The 21454-nt window shown below is 35.7% G+C and overlaps 1 protein-coding gene across 3 annotated transcripts; it reads left to right on the top strand.

The window, feature by feature from the left end:
* The first annotated feature begins 1053 nt into the window (after window positions 1-1053).
* LOC125654883 (uncharacterized) lies at window positions 1054-19789 on the top strand. 3 transcript variants are annotated; one of them, XM_048884988.2, is made up of 6 exons: window positions 1054-1256; window positions 5456-6095; window positions 8266-8307; window positions 9558-9599; window positions 12463-12510; window positions 14408-19789. In XM_048884988.2, exons 2-6 carry the CDS (start codon window positions 5483-5485, stop codon window positions 18970-18972), a joined length of 5310 nt encoding a protein of 1769 aa, XP_048740945.2. In that variant the 5' UTR covers window positions 1054-1256; window positions 5456-5482; the 3' UTR covers window positions 18973-19789. The 3 variants fall into 3 exon arrangements, with proteins under 3 accessions (XP_048740945.2, XP_055998772.1, XP_055998771.1); XM_056142797.1 differs by having other exon boundaries at window positions 1100-1256; window positions 5456-6350; window positions 6462-8307; XM_056142796.1 differs by lacking the exon at window positions 12463-12510 and having other exon boundaries at window positions 1100-1256.
* The last annotated feature ends 1665 nt before the right edge of the window (window positions 19790-21454 follow it).

Raw genomic sequence — 21454 nt, 5'->3', positions numbered from 1 at the left:
CAGAATTCGTTCGATAACTGTTAATTAAATAATCAAAACATTGTTTAAAATCATATATCAACAAACTCACATACATTTTGAATATTTTCTGTTATTATAAAAAAATAATCAAATACCGTATCTTTTATTTTTATTCTTAAATAGAATTATTTGTTTGCGATAAATAAACGTACATAGACCAAAACAGAACACATAATTTAGTACGTTTAACTTAAAAACCATAACAAATCGAGCAATGTGTAAAATGGAATACTTCCTCAAGACAATTAGTAATAAATGCTTAACTAAAATTCATCAAATTTAATTCAATTTGTAATGAGGGCTCTGCGGTAGAACAACGTCCACGTCGTAGAGTCGGGAAAATAAATAATTTATGTGGCTATGAGTTCTGTAATAAATTAGAAACACAAAAATGCCTAATAATGGTAAATTTTATAGATTTTTAAAAGTAATTTGTTTCCATTTTAATGGTATTTTTCTTTGGATCATATTGTGTTATATCTATATGTTTGCTAACCGTATCTGTATTGGTGTCCGTTTTCGGTTTTTGTGTTTATAACACAGTGCTAGATTCAAACTCCGTACAGTGTCAATTCTCCGGGACTACTTTCCCCTACGAATAAGGATATTGGAGTTTTAGCGTAGCGTAATATACTGAGCTGACTGGAGTTTGTATTAGATTTACCGCTTTGAGTAGGCGATATTTCAAGTTTAAGAATTTATTCTTATTATTATTGTTTTCTTTTTTTAATTGTGTGAATCAATTTGGACATAAAGATTGTTCCCGAGAAATATGAAGTTATTCTGTTCGCCTGTTTTAATATTATCTATAAGATATCGCAATCCGGGATCACCGGGAGTCGGCAGTACTAGATTTACCGCCTACCGCAGAAGCCAGTGATTTGAGTAGCTATTTTCCCTATGCGACACTGAACATTTGCGACAGACATCACGATTATACCGGAACTACTTTTACAACCACCCATGGAAAAACCCGAATATACACGGTGTGTATCATTTAGCATTCTCTACCCAGAGTTCCGTGCGCTCCTCGCACTACACTTTGTGTATGTGAAGCTTGCGTAACGCGCCCTCTGGTGAGAGAATGATCATTTAGGCGACAACGATGGGCGTGGTTCAACCTGAAATATTTTTAAGTTTCTTGACCATGTTAGCGATCAGAAATTTGAGAAGAACACAGGGAACTGACTGTTTATGACAAAGCGACATACAGTTATCAAAGACGATACAATAAGGTAAATTTATCAATGGAAAAAGAACGAAATATATACAATTTCTACTTTCTCGGTTTGATTAAAAAGAACCTTTAGAGATTTGAAAAAACACACATTCCACACAGATGCTTGGGTTTTAGCATATGAATACAAATCTGTGTATAGCTTTAAATGTGTATTCATCTGATAAAATCCCAGCACGTGTGGTATTCCAAAATGAGGTGATGTAACATTTTTATGTACAGAGAGACATAGGTCCAGCACAATATCTTGATTTCAGCTACATGCATAGCTTAATTATTACAAGAATCCACAGAAATACGGAAAAACATCGTTGCAATAAAAAAATCTAAAAGGCGCGGGGGGGGGGGGGGGGAGGGGTAGTAGTGTCCATACTTTAGGTTACTGTGCTTCTATACGTGACGTCATTGGATGATTCGAAAATTACATGTAAAGCACACGCTAAAGTGTTGTAGTTAATGTTAACAACAAAGTGAAAGTGGATTTTATTGAAAGTAATTGCATGGGTCCCTTGTAACAATGTTCAAAAACATGTTGATCAAACTATTTTGTCAAATCTCAACTCAAGTGAGACAACTCTGAGAAAGTTTGGTGGCACGACATTGTTACAGTAGCAAAATCTCTGCCGAGGTGAAAAACACGAGTCTTCAATTCTTTTTTCATTTTTCCCCACACAACATTTACATGTACACGTAGCTGTCCCTGATTTCACAGGGTGCTAATGATCTGCAGCTATGTATACAAACATGCTAGCTTTTGAAAATTCCCATTTTGTGCATAACATTATTTTAAAGCAAACCTCTAAATGTGCGACATTTTGTTGTGAAATATCTTTTTCGTAGAATATTAATCTACACTGGCCTCAATTGAATAATTGTTGATTTGGCGTTGCTGGCCCACACCTGAAACTGCTGGTTTGGTAGGTATGTTTTTTTTAGCTCACCTGAGCTGAAAGCACATGTGAGCTATATTCTGATCACCTTATGTATGTCCGTAAATTTTTCCACATTTTCACCTTCCATTCCAGAACAACTTGGCCAATTTCAATCAAACTATTATATGTCAAGACCTTATAACACAATGGTGCTTGATCTTTTGACCTTGTAGTTTGACCTACTTTTATAAAAGCCTGACCTATTCAATATTTCCTGAACTATTTCAGGTAGGACTTTCATATCTTGTATATAGATTCCTTTATGGCAAGACTAAAAAGTTATACACTTTACTTTGCTGTTTGACATTGATCTGGACGTTTGACCTACTTTTGATAAAAATCTGACCTATTCAATATAGAGCTTCCGTGGTTTGTGTATAAATCTCTTATTGTATTGTCTTTCATATGATATCATGATATATGACCCTGTGACGTTGGTCTTTTCCAGAACAGCAAGATCATATTAGTCATATTGGTGTTGAGGCAGCTCTGTGTTATATGGCATTGTTTCCATGTTCAGTTGTGATTCCTTGGTGCAAAGATGGGGTCACAATATATAGGATTAACATTTTTCACGGGAATAAATATTGCAGGGCCAAAGTGATTCAGTTGAGTGATGTGGTCCATGAGCCTCATGGTTTGTTTTTTTTTGGTTTTTTTTTTTGTGGAGACCGATGGTGGGATATTACGAAAAAATGACCTGAAACAAAACTCTGGGATGAAAAAATAATTAACATGTGATATATTCTTTGCATTATCAGACTATTTTTGTCGCAATTAATTTTACTTTGAAAACAGAAAATTAACTGATTAAGTTAAAGCTTGAATAGAATAAAAGGACCCGTTCGCTTTAACATGTTTAATTGATATTTTGAAATGCTAAAAGTGGAAGAGATTCTAGAATGAACTGTAAATGATACATGTGTACATTGTTTTTTCTGACATGGATTTGGCATTCAAGTGAACTTTTTATATATGTTTTAAACATGAATATTAAATACCTTCGGTTTCATTTATCAAAACACAACTCAGAAAATCTGTCCTATCATGTGATATCTAAATTAATGTTGTAACCAAGAATTATTTACACACTCACTGATTTTGACTTCGGATTACTTCATTTACTATATCAAAAGAACTCGCGGCAGGTGACATGGAAATCAGTCCTATTTTGTGATATCTTAATGTGGTCTTGCAAAGCTAAACCAACAATTATTTTTAATAGTATTGTGGATTTTCAGCTAAGGTTTCTCACGTGTGTGGCACATTACTTGCATGTTGATGAAGTTGGCACAAGACTGCATTTATAAACTTCAAGGACGTAATTTTAAAGGTATATATGTACCATATTCTAGTTAGTTCACTACACCATTAGGCTTGGCCTTGTACTTCTTATGACATGTCACATGCACAAGATGGTGATTTTTATGTTTTGTGATATTGTTTGTGTCAATCACTTTGGTTGTTTATCATACATGTAGCTCTATGGTTAAAGCATAGGGCTGGTAAACTGCTGGTCGCTAGTTCAAATTTACCAGTCTGAGAGTGGTTTGCTCATATAAAATTATGGAAATAAATTTTTGAAAATCATTTTTATAAAACAAAATTGTATAATTTCTGCCTTTTTGACATATGCACTTATTGTATACCGGTATCACCATATCTTTCATAATTAAATCATGTTGTGCTGATTTGAGAAACTTTTTCAAAGTGTAGTGAACCACCTTTTTAAAAATCAAACTGGGTACTTTGTCATGCAGTATTATAAAAACAATTTGGCAATTTCAGAGCAAATGATATATGCATGTGTATGCAGATATCAATGGAGTACTCAATCTATTCTAAAGGGGACACGGTGACTTTCTACTGCATTATATTCATGCAGACTGTGAGTAAAATGTCTTTGCAGTCGGACATGTCCAGTAAAATGGGTTGGTCCGGTAAAATTTTGTATTATTTCAGACCAAATGTCTGGTCATCTGAAAAATCAGTGAGCCAGAAAAGTTTATGTTTACATGAAAGCTTCCTGACATAGTGCAGATTCAAGTTTGTTAAACTCATGACACCTGGGTGTGGGGCCAAAATACGGGGTCAAAATTTACATAAAATCATTAAAAATCTTCTAAAAAATCACTGGGCCAGAAAAGTTTATGTTTACATGAAAGCTTACTGACATAAGTGCAGATTTAAGTTTCTAAAGACCATGATCCCCAGGAGTAAGTTGGGGCCATAATAGGGATCAAAGTTTTACATGCGAATATATAGGAAAAATCTTTAGATATCAGCCAAAGTGACTCAGGTGAGCGATGTGGCCCATGGGCGTCTTGTTGTTAATAAGTCTTTGATTTCAAAGAAAAAAGTACATGTTAAATTTGACGTCACAATGCATGGTTTTCGTCTGTTGACGTCATATTTCCCACGTTAAATGAATATGCAGATCCTCTAAGTACCCTCACCCCCCCCCCTTGATTTTTAAATGTTATTGGGCATTTAGAGCAAGAGGAATTTCAAAAATGATATAAACTTTTAATTGAATTCTAACTGATTCTAAACGAATTATATGGTTATCGCTTAAGACACACCAATGAGCTTTTCATGACTTGCTCTGTCCAATAATCATACCATACATACGTATACAGTGATCCCCCGTTATATAACACCAACATTTGTACCTCGGCAATTTTGGTATTATATCGGGGGTGGGAGTATGTGTATACAGCTGTCATAAAAAACCAAACAATTTTTATTTACTACATCGTGCTTTGAATGCCTGGATAATTACGGCGTCCAGTGGTTATAAATGATTCGTAATGGTAGGAGTATTTAATGATTTCTAGTTTTTGTTTTATGTCCAACACGCTTAGACTTCGGTGTATACGCCAAACTGAGATTTCAAAAACAATACAGCATATCTGAACTCAGTTGATTATAATTTTATCTACTACAAACGTTGATACCTTGAGGACTAATAGCGGAAAATTGCCTAAGCCTGCTCAATGAAATTTTCCTGCTGTTGATTGGCGATAATTAGCGGGGTGATTATAATGATAGTTAACAAAATCGTACCTGTAAATAGGTTGACGGATGGCGGTATGCGGGGGATGGCAATATGACGGGGGTCTACATAGCGAGGAAAACGGGATTTTTAACTTTTTTGGCGATATGCGGGGGTGGCATTATAACGGGGAGCAATATAACGGGGGATCACTGTAAATAGAGACAACAAGTACATAATACCATATTCATGTTTTCATTTCCCCAACAGATTAGTGCCCCGACTTGATAGAAGGTCATGGCGAGTTTATATGCATCACAACCAGAGACAACGAACGCAAACAGAGCATGTCGAGTTGTACTTGGTCCCTGTACAGATAGTCTACGTGACTTACTGCGTCAAAAGGTTCCACCATACACATTCCATCATGTCATCAAACAAAACAAACTCAATCTTCCTCGTCTGACGGCTGTTCAACGTGACCTAATTTTACCTAAGAATGGGGGTTATATGGGAGTCTACAATGACATGGACATCTCATTATTGTATATCCTATTGAGAAACATAAGCAACATATCTCCTCACTCCAAGGGCTGGGGCAACGATCCCGACCCCCATGACACGAGTCTCTCTGCCAACATCGAGAGGATTCGATTGGTCCGGAATCGTTGTGTTCACTCATGTGATCCATCCATGTCCAACACAGACTTTAACTCCATCTGGTCCACCATTAGATCAACAATGGTGGATCTGGATGCCTTCCTCATGAATAGAAACAAATATGAAAAGGCGGTGGATTTCCTACGTCACGAATCAATGGACCCTGAAAATGACCTACATTATGAAGAAGAACTGAGGAAGCAGGTGGAGGAAGATAAGACGACCAGGAAAATGGTGGTCAACCTTAAACGTAAATGAAGATTCTGCAATAAGTTTTGAGTTTTCAGATTATCACTGTATCATTTTGACTTTATCATATGCTATAATGGTAAGTTATGATTAATTGACAGTTTTTATATTAGGTCAACAACAAAAAAAATAGGTGTGTTTCCGACTAAATCTTGAAAAAAGAAATATTGCCCCGTATCACTACATGAGGAAGAAACTTGTACATGATGCGTACATTTGTGGATACTGACATGTAGCATCAAGTGTTCAGTATTAGGTAAAATTAGTATTACTAAAATAAACCAAACAATCACATTTTAACAACCGATTTTAACCTATTTTAAATTAATACATAATTGCATGTATATCTGTGTTGATTTACTTGCAGCACAGGAGTCGGCAGTTCTACAATGTGTAACGAGTGCTCGATGGCTACGCTCGCGAAGCTCAGTGGTTGTTGTTTATATTGTAGGTCTAGACCTTTACAGATAATTTGAATATCGAGCCCGAACTTATCATGAAACAAAGTAAATAATTTAAGGGCTGGAATTTATCCAGAAAATTAGGGTCGGGAGAAAATTTACGGTTGATCAGGTAACCGCAAACACACTTTTGTCTTTTTGTTGTTGATGTCTTAAATATGTTAAACTTTTTGAATAAGCTATGTATAGCTATATGTGTATGTTAATTATTTATTATGGAGATCTTTATGATTTGATCCGAAAAGTACAGCAAGTTATATCCTATGTTTACAATTTCTGGGGTTAACGTCAATGTTCAACTGGAACTACTGACAGCTCCCTCGAAATATATATGTCCATCTTAACATACAACACTTTCAATGTTTGTAACTATTTTTCTTTGAGAATTATGGTGGTGTTTTTTTTTTCTTCTTAAAATAAAGGGTTGTTTTCCAAGGAAAACTCGATAAATTCATTTAAAAAAATATTTTGATTGCTACTTTCTAACACCGGAATTTTTTTCGGGAGAGTAAATAGACGACCTCATTGCATGTGTTAGCTAGGCGTATCAATTCATATCATACATCTGAGGTTAGATGTAGTATATGGCACCAGAATCTGCCGAAATCTGCCGATTGTAGTGGGGATCTGCTTTATAATTAATCCTCAGTATCCCTTTTCAAAATAAAGTAATTAACACATGATTAATATTTGAATGATAGAGATATCCATAGAAATGTTGTTTTTTGTTACTGTGCTGAATTAAGTGTGTAATGAAACTTGATCATTTAAATTTCTTATATACATTGCTGGATCTATAGTTAATGTTCATTCAAGCTTTACTGTAAACAAACTTATGTTCGCGACTACGTCATTCCATAACAGATACATGTACAGCGTTGACATTTCGTCACCATTTCTCCTGCTCAAGACGTGCGAGTATCGAGTGAGTTTGTATTTCAACTAGATTGATCATGCACTGTGACTTATTTTAGAGCTTATTATAAAAAGTAAAAGTTCAAATAGTTCTCCGAACGTTTTTCATTAGGGATACAGGTATTGTTGTCACAACTTTCCTCTCAGAGAAGTACAGATTCAGTAAAGCATTTTAGCATAATGGATGCTTACTCCTCCATATGCATTAATAACCCCATCGCATATATGTCCAGGGGTCCATGTTTGTCCCAATCTCTTGTCGTTCCTTGCTCTCACATACACCACTGTCATTGACTCGAAGGTTTTATAAGAGTCATGTAAAAAAGCATGTATGCTCAAATAAAGTATGGTTTCGATTTCAGTTACAAAAATATACGTACATAGATAAATACTGAGCTGATGCCAAGCCTTTTTGTGACACAAGAAGCATTGATTTGCGTTGAAACGCAGATGTTGGGTTGTTCTATGCACCAGGCTTTATTAACACTAGATATAGAATGCATAATAATGGGGAATAAACTACAAATAGTTACCTGTCCTACATTTTCTCGAAATTTTATAAAGTAGTTCTTATATCGTTTTATTAGCCTTTAAAAAAGTGGATTTACATGTGGAGTAACATTGCTTATTTTGAGATGACAGAGGTATATATGTGAGTGTAAGGAACGATAACTCTTGGTAGAGATTGTATTTGTCCTACTCTTAATTTTGTATTCTTATAGGAGTTATGATTACTGTACATTATCTTCACCTTTCTTATGAATATCCACCAAGTCTTACATCATCTTTTTACAGGTAGGATAGAACAAAATGGAGAAGGAGACAGGAGATTGGATGGTACAGTATATCTTATATGTTTGTATGTTGATAGAATGGATGCTGCATGGACCTGAAAGTAATAAGATTCTGTAGTTAGATCATTGGAATGGGAAAAGTACAGATCCACATGTTTAAACACTGTAAATGCACTGTACTTTACATGTTTAGATACTGGGAATAGTTATACTGTAACTTTCTAGGAATAACGTTTCGGGGTTTTCCAACCATTTTCTCACTGGGTTCCAAGGTCTGCATAATTTAGAAAAATGACGCATAATATGTTCAAATAGGGAAAATTTGAAAAGTTTTAGTTTGTGCTTAATCTATACAAGAGAGGAAAAACTTCTTTGATGTATTTTAATGATCTCTCAACAAAACATGATATATATATATATTTATAGCAAAATCGTTGTCAAAGATCTCATCTCTCTCTGTCTAAAACAATCAAATAGTTGAATGCATTACATTCAAATTATTCACATGTTGAACATCGACACCATTTTAGAAAATAAATTTCTGTGAGGCAATTTTATTTATGTTGCTATTTTATTATTTAATATTAGCATGATTAATATATCTTTAATTGATATTGATTAAAACACGACCATTTTATATGAACTTTATTTAATATATTCAGATGTACTTCCCTGTGCCTTAATTCAAACATGTTAAACATAATTTCAAACATATAATTATTGAGAGAATGAAATTGCTGGGGAATATTTTTCTTGGTCTGCACTGTCTGTTTTACCACTGATCGAGGAAATCCGAAGGGTTTCACCCTCACACAAGAGCTGCTTCTTAGAACCAAGCAATTTCCTGTTTTGAGATGACGTCGTTTTTTGTTTTGTGTTTGGAACTACATGCTCTGAACTCTGGAAGTTCTACTTGGTGAATTACACTGTATCTATATGTTAATCAACAGATTTAGAATATTTAAGCATTTGATATGAAATACTATGGAAAGGAGGGTATCCTATATATAGCATTTCTATCATAAGTAAGCTTCGTATATATTTTAATGATCAAACATTTTATCGGAACATTAGGCAGTTCATTAGGGCCACTCGATCTTTTTGATATAATGACTAGTGGAATGCCAATCGCTTTATTCAGCTGTGCCCCAATTTTTCATTTCCAGTATTTAAAGGAATATATTAGTTCTGATTTTCTAAGTAACAACTTTAATACACACTCGATTTGGAAAGAAGAATCGAAAATTTGAATGTCTGTGTCTTGAGACTTTGTTTTTCATTATCTGTTTACAGGTAAGATAGAAGAAACTACCAAAAAAGCCAGGATATTGGAAGGTACATTATCTATATTTATAGTTTGTAGGTTGTACAGAATATACTTATATGTTTGTATGTTGATAAGATATACAGTATATAGATATATGTTTGTATGTTGATAAGATGTACACTATAAATTCATATGTTTGTATGTTGATAAGATGTACTTATATACTTATATGTTTGCATGTTGATAAGATGTACAGTATACAAGGTGAAGATAACGAACAGTGATCAATCTCATAAGTATATATTCCTTTGTTGATAAGATGTACAGTATATACTTATATGTTTGTATGTTGATAAGATGTACATTATATATTTATATGTTTGTATGTTGATAAGATGTACATCCTATACTTCCATGTTTGTATGTTGATAAGATGTACATAACATACTAATATGTTTGTATGTTGATAAGATGTACAGTATATATTTCTATATTGATAAGATGTACAGTATATACTTATATATTTGTATGTTGATAAGATATACAGTATATACTTATATGTTTGTATGTTTATAAAATGGTACAGAATATACTTATATTTTTGTATGTTGATAAGATGTATAGTATATATTTCTATGTTTGTATGTTGATAAGATGTACAGTATATACTTATATGTTTATATGTTTATAAAATGGTACAGTATATACTTATATTTTTGTATGTTGATAAGATGTACAGTATATGCTTATATGTTTGTATGTTGATAAGATGTACAGTATATACTTATATTTTTGTATGTTGATAAGATGTACAGTATATATTTATACGTTTGTATGTTGATAAGATGTACAGTATATACTTATATATTTGTATGTTGATAAGATGTACAGTATATACTTATATGTTTGTATGTTTATAAAATGGTACAGAATATACTTATATTTTTGTATGTTGATAAGATGTATAGTATATATTTCTATGTTTGTATGTTGATAAGATGTACAGTATATACTTATATGTTTATATGTTTATAAAATGGTACAGTATATACTTATATTTTTGTATGTTGATAAGATGTACAGTATATGCTTATATGTTTGTATGTTGATAAGATGTACATTATATACTTCTATGTTTGTATGTTGATAAGATGTACATTATATACTTATATTTTTGTATGTTGATAAGATGTATAGTATATATTTCTATGTTTGTATGTTGATAAGATGTACAGTATATACTTATATGTTTGTATGTTGATAAGATGTACATTATATATTTATATGTTTGTATGTTGATAAGATGTACAGTATATATTTCTATATTGATAAGATGTACAGTATATACTTATATGTTTGTATGTTGATAAGATGTACAGTATATACTTATATGTTTGTATGTTGATAAGATGTACAATATATACTTATATGTATGTTGATAAGATGTACAGTATATACTTATATGAATGTTGATAAGATGTACAGTATAGACTTTTATGTTTGTATGTTGATACAATTTACAGTATATACTTATATGTTTGTATGTTCATAAAATGGTACAGAATATACTTATATTTTTGTATGTTAAAAAGATGTACAGTATATACTTATATGTTTGTATATTCATAAGAGGCACATTATATACTTATATATTTGTATGTTGATAAGAGGCACATTATATACTTATGTGTTTGTATGTTGATAAGATGTACAGTATATACTAGCATGTGTACAGTGTATACAGCGAAAATCTTTAAATATCTTCTCAAAAACTACAGGGCGAAAGTTATACGGCATTTTTACATACAAATATATAAAAAAAACTTTCTTCTAAAGAACCACTGAGCCAAAAAAAAAACCCAACTACGATTAACATCAGCGCTTCTTGACATAATGCAGATTCAGGTTTGTTAAATTCATGACCCCTGAGCCTAGGATGGGGCCAAAATAGGGGATCAAAGTTTTACATATTAACTAATAGATAGAAAAAAATATATTTAAAAATGTTCGCCTTAAGAACCATTGGGCCAAAGAAGTTTACATTTGCACAAAACCTTTCTGACATAGTGGAGATTCAAGTTTGTAAACATTATGGTCCCCAGGGGTAAGATGGTGTCAAAGTAGGGGTCAAAATTTTACATACAAATATATAGAGGAAATCATTAAAAATCTTCTGAAAATCACTGAGTCAGAAAAGTTTATGTTTACCTGAAAGCTTCCTGACATAGTGCTGATTCAAATTTGTTAAAATCATGGCTCCCGGGAGTTGATTGGGGCCACAACAGGGATCAACGTTTTACATGCGAATATATAGGAATTTGTTTTAGATATGAGCCAAGGTGATTCGGGTGAGCAATGTGGCCAATGGACCTCTTGTTTGCTGTACTTGCAGATATTCATATGATACATATAATTGGTACACTTTTAGTTTGCCTCTACAAAATTGATAAGAACTAGTGAAGTCGCATCTATACCAGTTTAAAGTTTACATCCAAGTTTCTTATTTCTGTAGAAAAGAGTACTATGCAGCATAGTAATACAACGATGTAGATAAATTGTTCATGATCACCTACATGTACAATTCACAGTTCATTGACTTGGTTAAAGATCTAAACCTAATTGTAAATATGTCTGTTTTTCTGGTCTAGTCTTTGTACCTGAATAGTAGTTAATTTCCAATCATTCCTATCCTGGTTCGCCAATTGCCCCCTTCATCGTTATTGTTGCGGTCCATTAAATTTTGTGACCGGTAGGGGACTAGGCATTGGCATGCAATACTCTCGTAATGCTTGTTCTTAATAGGACATAGGAGATTGATCACTATTTGTTACTTTCACCTTTTCATAAATACAAGTAAGAGGACATAAATATGTTTGATAAGATATGTTGAGATTAATGTAAGTAATTTCATTTTATTTTCTTTGTTTCTAGATAAACTGGAAAAACTAACAAAGTCACCCATTCCCCAAAATGTGAGAGGTATATGTCAATACAGAATAAGCAATCATTACTGAACGCATTCATTTCTTTGATTAACCTTGGAATGTAATTGTTTGTATGCTAATGAGTTATAGATTAAGGTAATGATGCTTTCTTTGCGGTTTTTTTTTTTTTACATCAACTGTTTGGTTCTTCAAAAGAAAATTAGCAAAATTGATACAGTGTTGATTTCATTATCATAATCAAAGACCAAAACATTTCTCTTTTAGAAAACATGGCAACAAGTTGTTTTAGAATTAATGTTAGTTCCATTATGGTGTTTTAGCTCAACTGCGCCAAAGGCTTAAAGTGAGATTTTCTGATCATAATTATTATGTCTGTTGTCTTTCGGCAGCGTAAATTTCATATTTTCATCTTCTCCAGAACCGGTGGGCCAATTTTATCCAAACTTGGCACAAGGCATCCTTGGGTAAAGGGAATTTAAATTTCTTCAAACGAAAGGCCATGCTCTCTTTAAAGGAGATATAACCATAAAAATGCAAACATAGGGTGGAGTCATTTATAACTCTTTTTCTGAAGAACCACTTGGTCAAAAAAGCTGAAATTTAAATGAAAGCGTTCTGACATAGTGGACATTCAAGTTTGCACAAAGCATGATCCCCGGGGTAAGTTGGGGCCACAATAGGGGATCAAATTGACACCTGCAAATATATAAAGAAAATCTTTAAAACTCTTCTACTCAAGAACTAATGGGGTAGAAGAGTGGAAATTTACCTGACATCTTTCTGATATCAAGTAGATGCAAAGTTGCTGAGATCATGGCCCCCGGGGGTAGGATGAGGCCACAATAGGGGGTCAAAATGTTACATGCTGATATATCCAGAACCACTTGGCCAATTTCAATCAAACTTTGAACAAATTATCCTTAGGTGAAGGGGATTCAAGTTTGTTCAAATGAAGGGCCGTGTTTTCTTCAAGGGGATATCATCATAAAAATGCAAAATTAGGGTGGGGCCAATTAAAAATCTTCTGAAGAACCAATGGGCAGAAAAACTGAAATTTTCATAAAAGCTTCCTGACATAGTCGATATTTAAGTTTGTGAAATGATATCATGACCCCTTGGGTTAGGAAGGGGCCAAAATGGGGATCAAAGTCTTATATGTGAATGGATAGTGAACCAAATTTGACACAAATCATCCTTAGATGAAATGTGTTAATATGAAAGGCCATACCCGTCTACAAGGACATATGATGATTGATAATATTGTACTCAAGTTTAATAATTATGTTTGATAATGAATGAATTTTAGTTATTACTTTTGAAAAGTTTGAGTTTTTCTTCAGCTTGTTTGTTGTGAGGAACCGCTGCACAGGTGATCAATGTGGCCGATGGGACCCTTGCTATATTTCATTCCAGCATATGTAATGTTCTACTATGTTGTCATTGGTATTCAGCTATGGAAACCCAACATGATCACGATTATATCCCTATAACTGTGTGTTCATCAGTACACAATGCATCATTTGTTCATTGTAAATGTAAAAATGTAAATTTAGAACATAATGTTAACTTAATTGACAAAATATTTTGCTGTTATTAGTGCAATGTCAGGTCAGTGGGTTGGGATAAATGTTAATGTTGAGTATTCGAACCCACTGAATTTACATTACTGTAACACTGACAATAGCTGCAGCAGTTGTCTTGCTATATTTAACATTTCTACATTTTTATTTAACATTCTTACATTTTATATTCAACATTTCTACATTTACATTTAACATTTTCACATTTATATTTAACATTACTGCATTCACATTTCTATATTTACATTGAACGAATGGTGCATTGTGTAGTTGCCAATACACAGTTACAGGGATAGAATATTGACCCCGTTGACTTTCCGTAGTTAGCTGCTTCTTCACATGTAATTTCAGAGCAATATGGTATTAACGTTGAAAAATGGAGAGAGGAAGACAAGGTTTACTATGAAACCCACAGCTTCTCGTCAATGATGGAGAAAATGAGGAAACAACCTTGCGTGACGTTTGTTGGTGTGCCTGGTTCTGGGAAGTCTGCCACGGCTCACCACATCGCTCTCAAGCTCCAGGAGGAAGGTTACGAGATTGTTCCAACCAAAGACATCAACAAGATAGAGGACTATGGTGATCCAAAAAATCCGCAAGTTTTTGTTATTGATGATGTGGTGGGTGTCTTTGGCCTCAAGAAAACTAAATTAGATGTGTTGACTGATTATGAACAGAAAATAACACAGCCTTGCATGGTTAAGTCTAGAACTTTGATGACATGTAGAGATGTTGTGTTCAATGAAACACTACCTCACAAATCATTCCTTACCAAAGAAGAGAATGTGATTAAGTTACATGGTTCTGATCATGCACTAGACGATCATGACAAAAACCAGATTCTCCAAATGCATGGTTTAAGTGTTAATTTAATATTACCTGCATTGCTGACATCAACATCTCGCATGTTTCCTCTTCTTTGTAAATTGTTTTCAAAGGAAACAAAATTCCAAGCTCTTGGTTCAAAGTTTTTCCTGAATCCAGTCCAATGTATTATTGATGAACTTGATGATATGCAAAGGCATAACAAGCTGAATTATGCAACACTTGTTCTCTGTATGATAAATGAAAACAGGCTCTCAGAAAACATTCTAGAGGATATCAAAAATGAATATTTCGTTAACATGAAAAACAAACTTTTGAAAAATTGCAGATTAGAACAGTACACTGATACTTTCAAGTTTATGGATGCTTTGTCAGCAATGGAGGGGACATACACAAAACAATGTGATGCAAAATACACATTTATACATGACTCCATGTTTGAAATTTGTGCTTATCAGTATGGCAAACAGTTTCCTGACCAAATGTTGCAGTATATGAGTAGTAGTTATATTGCTAATAACGTCAAACCACAGACAAGTGAACCGAATATTGTTAAAGTGAAAGAGAAACGGAGTGATTCTCAATCTATTGTGGGGCGTGAGAGTAGCAATGATAGGGACGGAAAAGAGAAGGAAAGTGATGATAAAAACAACGAGAGAGAGGATTCGTTTGATCTGTGTATAAGGTTACGTCAGGATCAGTACACACTGTTAGCAGAGAGATTGTACAGAGACATACAGAACATGGAGCTGTATGATGTTTTCAGGAATCAGGTTTTAAAACATTCCCAGGTGTATCAGGCCTTTATTCGTGTGCTAGAGACAAAGTCATACACAGAATTAAAATCTGTATTTCTGTCCAGTCAGGGAAAGGTAGATAAGATAGCGGGTAAACGAAAGTGTGTGGTTGAGGAGAGTGAGGAGAGGGATGAGTGGACGAGACAGACAGTGCTGGTGGATTATAGGAGTGACGGTTCATTTCTTGAAATTAGGTGCAATGTAAGAGTGATCAGCTGGGTGATTTACTATGGACATTATCAGATATTAGAATACATAGTACAACAGACTGAAAAACACAATGAAGTAAGTGAATTGTTTGGGATAACAGGAAATTATCCACAGGAATCTAGATCTGAGATATTTGAAAAGAATATAGTTTTTCATAGATCTAGAAGAGAAATAATGGTAGAAAGATCTGGAATAGAAACATGTAATAATCAGGAGAACAATAGGCCTGTAGAACAATCTACATCTGGGATATATACATGTATTGAACAGGGAAATGAAATCAATATGCTTGTAGAAGAGTGTAGATTACTTCTGTTGTGTTGTTATAGTGGTGATGTACAGACAATCGGAGTTCTACTTCCTCTCTGTAAGAAAGTAATCAATGGGATAGATCAGATCAGAGAAGATATTTCTTGGTATCATCATCCACCTCTTATCAATGCATGTGCGGAAGGACATGCGAGTATAGTGGAGGAGCTGGTGAAGGCGGGGGCTGATGTCAATCTACAGCGTAGAGGGGGGTGTACACCACTGATAGCTGCAAGTAAGAGGGGACATGTGAGTATAGTGGAGGAGCTGGTGAAGGCGGGGGCTGATATCAATGCACATGATTTAGTGCGGGATACACCACTTGTAGCTGCATGTGAGGAAGGACATGTGAGTATAGTGGAGAAACTGGTGAAGGCGGGGGCTAATGTCAATCTACAAAATATGGAAGAGTATACACCACTGATAGCTGCAAGTGAGAGGGGACATGTGAGTATAGTGAAGGAGTTGGTGGAGGCGAGGGCTGATGTGAATCTACAGGGTATAGGGGTACTTACACCACTGATAGCTGCATGTGAGGGAGGACATGTGAGTGTGGTGGAGGATCTGGTGAAGGCGGGGGCTAATGTCAATCTACAGGATGGAATGAAAAATACACCACTGATGGCTGCATATAATGAAGGACATGTGAGTTTGATAGAGGGGCTGGTGAAGGCGGGGGCTAATGTCAATCTACAGGATATATGGGGGTGTACACCACTGATAGCTGCATGTGAGGGGGGAGATGTGAGTGTGGTGGAGGACCTGGTGAAGGCGGGGGCTAATGTCAATCTACAGGATAAAATGGAGAATACACCACTGATGGCTGCATGTAAGGGGGGACATGTGAGTTTGATAGAGGGGCTGGTGAAGGCGGGGGCTAATGTCAATCTAAAGGATAAAAAAAATACACCACTGATAGCTGCATGTAAGGGAGGACATGTGAATATAGTGGGGGAGCTTGTGAAGGCGAAGGCATCTGTCAATCTAAAGGATGAAATTGGAAATACACCACTGATAGCTGCATGTGAGGGAGGACATGTGAGTATAGTTGAGGACCTTGTGAATGCAGGGGCTGATGTCAATCTACAGGGTAGATGGGAGATTACAGCACTTTTAGCGGCATGTGAGGGAGGACATGTGAATATAGTGGGGGAGCTTGTGAAGGCGAAGGCATTTGTCAATCTAAAGGATGAAATTGGAAATACACCACTGATAGCTGCATGTGAGGGAGGACATGTGAGTATAGTTGAGGACCTTGTGAATGCAGGGGCTGATGTCAATCTACAGGGTAGATGGGGGGATACAGCACTTTTAGTGGCATGTGAGGGAGGACATGTGAGTATAGTGAAGGAGCTGGTGAAGGCTAGGGCTGATGTCAATCTACATGGTGATGGCAGCAATTCACCACTGATAGCTGCATGTGAGGAAGGACATGTGAATATAGTGGAAGAGCTTGTGAAGGCGGGGGCTGCTGTCAATCTGCAGGGTAATTACAGCAATACACCACTGATAGCTGCGTGTGAGGGAGGACATGTGAGTGTGGTGGAGGACCTGGTGAAGGCGGGGGCTGATGCCAATCTACAGGATAAAGACAAGAATATGCCACTGGTAGCTGCATGTTGGGGAGGACATGTGAGTATAGTGAAAGAACTGGTTAGGGCGAGGGCTGATGTCAATCTACATAATATATGGGGGTATACACCACTGATAGCTGCATGTGGGGGAGGACATGTGAGTGTGGTGGAGGACCTGGTGAAGGCGGGGGCTGATGCCAATCTACAGAATAGATGGGGTGATACACCACTGATAGCTGCATGTGAGGAAGGACATGTGAGGATAGTGGAGGAGCTGGTGAAGGCGGGGGCTGATGCCAATCTACAGGATAAAAACAAGAATACGCCACTGGTAGCTGCATGTGGGGGAGGACATGTGAGTATAGTGAAAGAACTGGTGAAGGCGGGGGCTGATGCCAATCTACAGGATAAAAACAAGAATACGCCACTGGTAGCTGCATGTGGGGGAGGACATGTGAGTATAGTGAAGGAACTGGTGAAGGCGGGGGCTGATGTCAATCTACAGAATAAATGGTGGGAAACACCACTGGTAGCTGCAGTAAGAGAGGGTTCTTTATCAATAGTGAAATGTCTAGTGGAATATGGAGCTGACTTGGATATTCAGGTTGTTGATATCAATGTGTCAGCAGTATGTAAAGCATTAATACTGAACAAACCAGATATTGTGAAATATCTCATACAGGAACAAAATAAAATAATCCCTGGTAAATTTAATGGAAATGTACACCTGTTTAACTGTCTGGTGGACATCAGACATGCCGGAGTTAAAACAGACAGTAGGGATGACGTGGTGGTGACAGACAGATCAGTGTGGTGTATGGATAGATGGGGAGATATGTGGAAGACAATTAGTAATAGAGACTCTGGTGTGCTGAGACATCTGTTGTGTTTGGGTCTGGATGTCAATCAGTCGATACAGTTGTGTGATAAGAGCAATAAGTCTGATGTGAGACCTCTGTTGTATATACTGATTGATGACTCTTTTAATTATAGAATGGAGAAGGTGAGAATCCTACTTGGGGCGGGGATGGATGTCAATATCAGGGTGAGATATAGAGAGTATGACTCTGTGTTAGACAGGGAGGGTGTGTCTGTTCTAGAGAGGACGATGCGACTGCTGTGTAAATATTGTTATGATGCATCAAAGTACAAGAGAGCGATGTGTGAGCTAAAGAAACATGTCAGAAGACACTCTGTATAGTCCCTGGTAGAATTGTAGAGATATGTTGTTACTGGGTGCAAGAGAGTGATGTGTGAGATAAAGAAACATGTCAGAAGACACTATGTATAGTCCCTGATAGAATTGTAGAGATATGTTATTACTGGGTGCAAGCTAGTGATGTGTGAGATAAAGAAACATGTCAGAAGACAGTCTGTATAGTCCCTGATAAAGTTGTAGAGATATGTTACTGAGTACAATAGATGAGGAAACATCTCAGAAGACACTCTGTATAGTACCTGGTAAAATTGTAAAGAGATGTTGTTACTGAGTACAAGAGATAAAGCAACATGTCAGAAGACGCTCTGTATAGTCCCTGATAGAATTGTAGAGAAATGTTGTTACTGAGTACAAGAGATAAAGAAACATGTCAGAAGACACTTTGTATAGTCCTTGATAGAACTGTAAAGAAATGTGTTATTTTTTCACTAGATGTACTGAGTATAAAATCCAATGTGTAAATGTATAATACTTAAATGTCTGTATTTATGTACTAAATGTGTATAATACTTAATGTCTGTATTTATGTATATGTGTATAATACTTAATGTCTGTATTTATGTACTATGTGTGTATAATACTTAATGCCTGTATGTATGTATATGTGTATAATACTTAATGCCTGTATTTATGTACTATATGTGTATAATACTTAATGTCTGTATTTATTTACTATATGTGTTTAGTACCCACAGAATCAGTTTCCAATACTTTTGTTACGTGTTAAAGTGTTAAAGATTACATTGTTTGTATATCGGACGGTTGAAATGAATCATCAATAAATTAATTAAATACATTACACGTGTGTTACATCTTATCCTTCTGAATTTCGTAAATCTTGAATTTTAATTTCGGGTAAATACCAGCTTAGTATATAGTCTCACACCAGAAAATGAGTCAATGTCTGATTTTATACCGGGGAGGGGAGGGGGGGGGGGCAGCAATGCATAAGACCAGCGTAGCATTTCTTACATAGCGATAAAACAATGCCTCCATTTAAACTACATGTATGATTGAATAAACGTATTGACATATTGTTTTTGTCCTGTTTGTCATTCTGTAATTCAGTCTGAAACTTTAACCTTGGTAATAACTTTTGAACAGTAAGTGATAGAGCTTTGATATTTCACATGAGTATTCCTTGTGACAAGACCTTTCCGTGGGTACTAAACCTTTTGACTTTGACATTTGACGTACTTTAAAAAAAAATTACATTGGTCATAACTTCTAAATGGTAAATATTAGAGCTTTCATATTGTACATTAGCTTTTCTTGTGACAAGATCTTTCTACTGGTACTAAGATATTTGTCCTTGTAATCTTGGTCATCTTCGGAATTGGCCATTATCGGGGCATTTGTGTTTCACAAACACATCTTGTTGTGCCTGTCTATATACCAGTGGTGCTAGTAAAATCAAAATACATTCAAGTAAACAAAATCCTGGAATTTGCTAGATGGAGGGGTCAACCCCCAGGCACAGATTACTATTGAAATTTCAGTAATTGAAATATATCCCGTACGTAAGGGGAAGACCCCGATATGTTTAGTTCAATCTTTAATTCCGAAGCCCTGTAGACCAATATGCATTTCATAGGCTTACATGTATATACATGTATCAAATAGATATGACTAGTGTTGGTGACTGTTTTTCCCATTCGCACTGTGTGTCTAGTATTTAAATTCTAAAGAAAGAGAATGTACTCTATGTTGAAACTAAAGTAAGAAACCTCATTATGTACTTTTTTATGGAATATAGTTTCACATTTTTCGCTAATTTAATGTCTAAAACTATATTCCCGTGGGGATGCGGGATATGATAGGCCCTCAGTACCACTTGCTTGTAGTAAGAGGCGACGAAATGGGGCGATCCTTCGGATGAGACCACACAAACCGAGGCCCCGTGTCGCTGCAGGTGTGACACGATAAAGATCCCTCCCTGCTCAAAGGCCGTAAGCGCCGATCATAGGACTAAATTTTGCAGCCCTTCAACGGCAATAGTGACGTCCCCACATGAGTGAAAAATTCTCGAGCGGGACGTTAAGCAATCAATCAATCTAAAACGATGTGTACCAAAAGTACAGCTCAGGTGAAGAGGACTAGATTGTGTTATTAAAGCACTAAAAAAGCGGGGCTTGACCTCTTAGGCCCCCATAAGGGTTTTTCCCCTGGACTCATTGAAACCTAAAGGTGCCCCAGACCCCTTGCCTCTGGACTAGTCCACGCTCCCCTCCTATACTGAAATCCTGCATCCGTCCCTGGGCGTTGTACATTGATGGGTACATTTTACCTTGTGGTAGATTTATTAAGTGAGATTTTGAGTATATATTTTCTTTCAGTAGAGCGGCTTAATATGAACCCGTTCTATAGGGTGAGGAGGGGGTCTGTGCTACAACACTGACCTTGATTTGCAAGAACACCCCCTTCCGTTTGCATGTGTTATAGGGTCCGTTATACTCTCATTATT

Source organism: Ostrea edulis, chromosome 7, assembly GCF_947568905.1.
Source record: "Ostrea edulis chromosome 7, xbOstEdul1.1, whole genome shotgun sequence".
Lineage (NCBI taxonomy): Eukaryota > Metazoa > Mollusca > Bivalvia > Ostreida > Ostreidae > Ostrea > Ostrea edulis.
The sequence above is the reverse complement of the archived record's forward strand: the minus strand, read 5'-3'. Positions and strand labels throughout refer to the sequence as shown.

What these genes read in the sequence shown, in the direction of transcription:
- LOC125654883 (XM_048884988.2), top strand. Translation starts at nt 5,483, where the DNA reads ATGGCGAGTTTATATGCATCACAACCAGAGACAACGAACGCAAACAGA. An exon ending in AATGGTGGTCAACCTTAAAC is followed by an intron (nt 6,096 to 8,265) that starts GTAAATGAAGAT and finishes ATCTTTTTACAG; the next exon opens with GTAGGATAGAACAAAATGGA. An exon ending in AGGAGACAGGAGATTGGATG is followed by an intron (nt 8,308 to 9,557) that starts GTACAGTATATC and finishes ATCTGTTTACAG; the next exon opens with GTAAGATAGAAGAAACTACC.